The 6,000-nt window shown below is 49.2% G+C and overlaps 1 protein-coding gene across 1 annotated transcript; it reads left to right on the plus strand.

The window, feature by feature from the left end:
- The first annotated feature begins 1,439 nt into the window (after nt 1-1,439).
- On the plus strand, nt 1,440-2,878 carry LOC101520726 (protein LDOC1-like). The gene has a single exon (XM_058676874.1). It carries the CDS (start codon nt 1,719-1,721, stop codon nt 2,115-2,117), a length of 399 nt encoding a protein of 132 aa, XP_058532857.1. The 5' UTR covers nt 1,440-1,718; the 3' UTR covers nt 2,118-2,878.
- Nucleotides 2,879-6,000: the final 3,122 nt, after the last annotated feature.

Here is a 6,000-nt window from a genome sequence, read left to right on the forward strand (position 1 = left end):
AAAAAAAAAAAAACAGATGAAATCTCTTGTAACAAAATGGATGCAATTAGAAACCGTCAATTAAATAATTCTGTTTCCAAAAGTCCAATATGTTTTCTCTGAAATGTAGCCCCGATGCAGTGGCTCCATTAGCTAATCCTCCACCTTCAAGCGACAGGATTGCATATGGGTGCCAGTTCGTGTCCTGGCTGCTCCACTTCCCATCCAGCTCCCTGCTTGTGGAGGACGGCCCAAAGCCTTGGGACCCTGCACCCGCGTGGGAGACCCGGTAGAGTCTCTCCTGACTCCTGGCTTAGGATCGGCTCAAATCGGTTCTGCTCCAGTCACTGTGGCAATCTGCGGAGTGAACCAGGGGACAGAAGATCTGTCTCTCCTTCTCTATAAATGTGCCTTTCCAATTAAAAATAAATCTTTTTTTTTAAAAAAAGAAGTTTATCGGACCAGAAATGGTCTCCCCAAGAAACTGTTCAACCCATCTGGACAATAAGTAGCTGGACTCTATGCTTGGTATATGTTTGCAAGGAAAGAATCTTGATTGAATTTGAACTGTAATACTGCATCAAGGTGGAGGAATCCACCAGGGGGGAGGGGCGTGGGGAGGAGTGGGGGGATTCCCAGAGCCTATGAAACTGTCACATAATGCAAAATAATTCATAAAAAAAAAATAAGTTTAAACCTGTATAGGGATGAAATATATGGTCCCTATATGGGACATGATGGCCGTACTGAGTACGTGTTTATACTCACGTGGAATTGTGGCCTTACCATTCGTTGAATATTAGGATTAGTAGCGATCTAAGGCCATGAATATAGAGTGGACAGAAACTATGTCTTTGCAAAACTGGATCAAAAGAGAACGAGAAAGGGAAGGGCAGGGCAGGGGGTGGGGGTTGGCGGGAAGCAGGGGAGGGAAGTGCGGTTGTCTTCTGGAACTGTGTCTGTGGGATGCATCAAATCTCAAAAAGAGATAAAGCCCCCTCTCCCATGTGCCCACTGCCAGGGACCCCTGTAAATCGCCGTCTCTCCGGGAGGATCCTGCCTAGGTTCCCCCGGCTCTGCAGCCTGAGCACATGTGTTTATTCCTGAGCAAAAACAGCTTATAGCGAGGGAGGGAAAAAAAACCGCCCGGACTTCACAGCCCCGGGAAGACGGAGAGGATGCAAGGCAGATGGCAGGTTAAGTGGCAGGTTCTATCAGGGAGGAAAGCCCCGGGAATCGCCTCCCGGGAGACGTGAGGCCTCGAGGAAAACCGGGCCAGCACCGGGACTGCGGAACACGCGCCACAGCCGCAGGGACCCAAAGAAACCTCAGAAAACCTGAAACACGCCATCGCTGGGGCGCGCGCGGCCCCTTTAAGCACCGGCACATCCAGCCCCGCACCGTGAGCCTCCTGGAAGTGACGCACGGCCGCGGGGCGCCAGGTTCTTCCGCCATGACGCCAGGTTCTTCCGCCGAGCCCGGCCCGCGCTCCTCGGCCCAGGCTTCCCGCTCTCGCTCCCCTCACCCGCTCCGCGGCCGCCCTGCTCGGCTCAACACTCGCCCTCCCGGCCCCCGGTCCCGCGGCAGCCTTCCCCGCTGCCGCTCTGGCCTTGAAGCAATGGCTTCCGGGGCCTCCAAGTGCGTCGGCGCGAGGTCCGCCCTCAGCAAGCCGACACGCACTTCCGGAGGCGTCACCGCCTTCGGGGCAGGGACACTTCCGGGCGGTGGCCAGGCGGGGAATGGACGCGTTGGCAGTCATGATGCAGGACCTCCTGAGCCAGAACCATGCGCTGCGCAGGGAGAACGACGAGCTCATGGATCAGGTGCGGCGGCTGCTGTGTGAGAAGGCCAACCTGCTGGCCCAGGTGCGCCCGCCCGCCTGCCCCGTGGCTTTCCCGGAGGCGTTTGACGGCGACTCGGCGCGGCTGGACGAGTTCCTGATCCAGGCGGCGTCTTACATGAACTACTTCGAGGCCCGGTTCCCCAACGACACGCTCAAGGTGGCGTTCCTCATCAGCCGCTTCACGGGGCCGGCCGAGAGGTGGGTGGTCCCCTACATCGAGAGGGAGAGCCCCGTGCTGATGCAGTACGCCGAATTCGTGGAGGCGCTGCGGCTGACCTTCGGTGGGCGTCGGTAGGCCCGTCCCCAGTGCACCTGCCGAGGCCCAGCCACCGCCCCGGGGCCGCCCGGTGACCCCTGCCCGCCAGGGCTCCGCAGCACCGCACCCCTGCCCCTCCGACAGAGAGGAAGGCTGACTGCTTCCCACTGCCCGTGCACTTGTGCAGAGAGCTCGGCGCCAGCATGCAGTGTGCCCCGAACTTCTTGGTCTGAAGCATTTCATGTCCGTTGTAAGCACGGCCGTTTGAAGAAATCCAGGCCTGGCCACTACCTGGGGGGAAAAAACAGTTCTTGAAATGTCACTGTCTGGATCAGTCGCTGTGTGCCTTAACGCATTATTTGGTGCTACAGAAACAGCAGAGATGGAGAAGATAGGGAGCTGAACTCCCTGGCGTTCTCAAATCATTGACGTCTGCTAAACATGCTTTTCGTACGTAAAGGCTGCGTATCTGATCGTGGTTTCACAGCTTTCCTTTCAGGGTCACGCTTTGTGCTAAAAATGTATACGCAGCTCAGAGAAGAGACAGAAAACCTAGGAGTGGTGGCTCAGCATTAGCGCAAGGTGCTGTTCACAGTTGTGTGTCGCTCGTGGCGGAAGCTAATAATGGGGATGGCGCTGGTCTGGTGCTCTGCCTCCCTGGCTTTATTCTATGTTAGTGGAGGAATGTTAGCTGTGTGATGACTTTGTTCTCCTATGTTAGCTATGTGAGTAGAATCACTATACCTTACGCTGCACTCTGTATTCTCTCATTAAAAGCACTTCTTGATCATTAAAGCTTGGTTCATAATCCTGTATTTTTCTTATGGAACCTGATGAACATAACAGGTTGGAGGATGAGTCTGCGGTGTCTTCTGCAGGGGTTTCCTGAGGGCTTCTCCAGGAGAAAGGGTTTAGCCTCGTGTGGAAGACCCAGTGTGCTTTATCAGTGTGCTGGGATGGGACTCCTCCAGCTTCCAGCCAGCACAGCTCCTGGGAGGCAGTGGGGGTGGCTGCAGTGACTGCGAGGCTGGATTGAATGTTGGCATGCAGCTTTGGCCTGGGTGATTGCAGACAGCGGGGGAGTCAGTCAGGGCATGGGAGTTCTCCACCTCTCAGAGAGAGAGAAAAAGCCTCCAGAGAGGCAATCTCTAACTGCTGTTTCTAAAATATGGTTGGGCTTATCATTGTGCTGGTCAGTACAGACTCACTAAACTACCTTCTTGAATTCTTGGGAATTTTCATGTTAAGGTGGAGGAACCCTTTACATACCTAACCATCACAGAAAAAGAATGCCAGTTGCGTTTTTCAAAGATGTAGTTAAAAACAAACTTTTTGCTTTCATTTTGCATGAAGTTTGGATGCCAACTGCCACTCCACCCTTGACCTCATGTGCTGTGCTTGGAGTAATGTTCTAACAAAATACACTGCGGCTTGGCCCAGCTCACTGGTAACTGCATGCAGGAATTTTTTCCCACAGTAAAATTTGTAGGGAACTAGCATCAAACATAAATTTGATCAACTTCATAAAAGTGCATAGTAGGTAGAATTACAACAGCTTCCTAATGAAAGGTTTCAACACTCAGCAGGTCCATTCAGGACAGCATGGTCATATCACACCTAATTCCCCAGGATTGTCTTTTAAATCACATATCACCGAAAGGAAATACTGATAAATAACAAAGCTTGCTTAAGGACTACAGGAGGATTTCTAAGAGGATTGTTGACAATCACAAATGCTGTTCAGTGCTTTCCTTCAAGCCCAGGTGACACTCGGTTTTTCTGGATGGATTCCCTGGCCCCTCTACCTATACCCGTACTGGTTGGGTGTCCGAAGCTTGGGAGGTCCTGGCAGGGGCTAGCCCCCGCTGTGAAGGAGCAGCAGGAGACCCCAGCTGCTCTCAGTAACTCAGGCAACCAAAGAACTCGCTGCCTTCTCCCTCTGTGGCTGTTTGAATCAACAATTTGTGGCATGAAATACAATTTCAAGTGACTCCAATTTGCACTGAAATTGATGAAACACTGGTAAGTAATCAGGTCCCCAGTAGAGAACCAGGAAAAATGTCAGGGAGAAACTGTATAATCATCTAGTTTAACTTAACTTCAGCTTTCTTGGCTTAACTTGATTTGGTAATTAGTGATTTTCCAGATAATTAGGAACTCTGCATATTACAAGGTAAACTCTAGAGCTACATGAGCCAAGTTTTTTTAAAATAACTATCTTGGTTTTCTTCCTCTCCTATGGAACTTGTTGATTTTGACTAGTGGGTAAAGCTAGACTTACCTTAAAATATATACACACACACACACATAGTTTTATTTCTTTGAGAGGAAGCGAGAGCTCTTCCATGCACTGGTTCACTCCCCCACATGACTGTGGCAGCCAGGGCTGGGACAAGGCGAGGCCAAGAACCTGGAGCTTCATCTGGGTTCTCTGCATGGGTGTAGGGACCCGGGCACTGGAGCCTTGTTCTGCTGCTTTCACAGGTGCAGATTGCAAATGGAGCAGCCAAGACTCAGGCCAGTGCCCCTAAGGGAAATTGGCATCACAACCCACAGCCCAGTACACCACAATGCAAGCCCTTAGCTAACATCTACTTTAGATATCTTAATTTCCGGACAATTAACGATAACAGGCAAAGCAGATGACCACATATATACATTTTAGATAACCTCTATTTCTCCTGAAATTCAGTGTTTGCCTTCCCCAGAACCTTGTCACAGGACCTGCTGTAAACAACCCTCTACAATGGTTTTCAAATTTTAGTCACCAGGAGTACCTCCTGAGGAGCTCATTGAAAAATTGAACTTGTTAGGACCCATCCCCAGAGGTTTTGACTGAGCCCTGAATTTGGATCTGAGCATCTGCAAATAACCAAAGTGTGTGGATGATTCTAGTGGTGTTTATGTACAAGTCAATACAAATCAGAAGGAAAATCATTTAATCATTTACTGTAGAAAACTTTGATTGCAAGCTCTTGCTGGGCTTCTTTGAGATGTGTGCCAATCTCTCCAAAACCTTATTTAGCCTCTTTTCAATTTTATGCCCAGGAATGTTCTTCCAAAGACCTGGGAGCCCTCTATCTGCACTTGAATCATTAAGGACCCGGTTTCCAAGAAAGAGAAGCCTGCAGCAACTGGATCCAAACTGCATACCAATCTCCTGTCAAAGATGGGAGGAACTGATCTTTGTTGGAGAAAGGCAATTAACAAACACATGATTGCCTAGGTTACCAGGTGAATTTAGAATAAACACAATGGTGCTGTCAATCCTCTGAGAACTCCTCCCCTTGGAGAGAGGAATGTAACAACTTGCACCTGCTTAGCTATAACAAAGGGTGAGATTCTGTTTTGGCAGTCCAGTGGATTCTCTGTTATGTGCAACACATTCTAGTTTAATTCTTAATTAAAAATCAAAGAAAGAAAAAACCCTTTCTAACGTGTGAAGAGATTTTTAGATTGGGAAGAGCGACACGCGGAGATCGACTGCAAAATAAACCTAAATACCAACGTGTAAGTTTGTCCGTAGAATTTACCTTGCTGCTTTTGATGTGTCTTTCTAGCCTGTTGGAGTGTCTTTGAATCATTACATCTTTGAATTTAGATTCTGTCATCCTCCACATTTTTTTTATCATCTTAAAAAATAGATGGATTTGCTTTCTGTTTTCCAATTCCATGGTAAGTTCTTGAAAGAGGCCATAAAGCCACTGCAACATGTAATGCTTATGTCGATGGTTATTGGACAGCCATGTGTCATGTAATGTGTTAGATACTAACAGTATAACTATGGACAAGACAGTTCTCATGCTCAGGCAGTTTACAGTTGAGAAAGCAGAAATGACATTATAATACAGGACAGCAATCAGGAGGTAGGCAGGATGTGCCCTGATGGCACCAAGGGCACAATTAGCCTAGACCTGGGAGG

Source organism: Ochotona princeps, chromosome 18, assembly GCF_030435755.1.
Source record: "Ochotona princeps isolate mOchPri1 chromosome 18, mOchPri1.hap1, whole genome shotgun sequence".
In the NCBI taxonomy this organism is placed as follows: domain Eukaryota; kingdom Metazoa; phylum Chordata; class Mammalia; order Lagomorpha; family Ochotonidae; genus Ochotona; species Ochotona princeps.

Excerpts from the sequence above, each read along its gene's own strand:
- LOC101520726 (XM_058676874.1), top strand. The coding sequence starts at position 1,719 with ATGGACGCGTTGGCAGTCATGATGCAGGACCTCCTGAGCCAGAACCAT.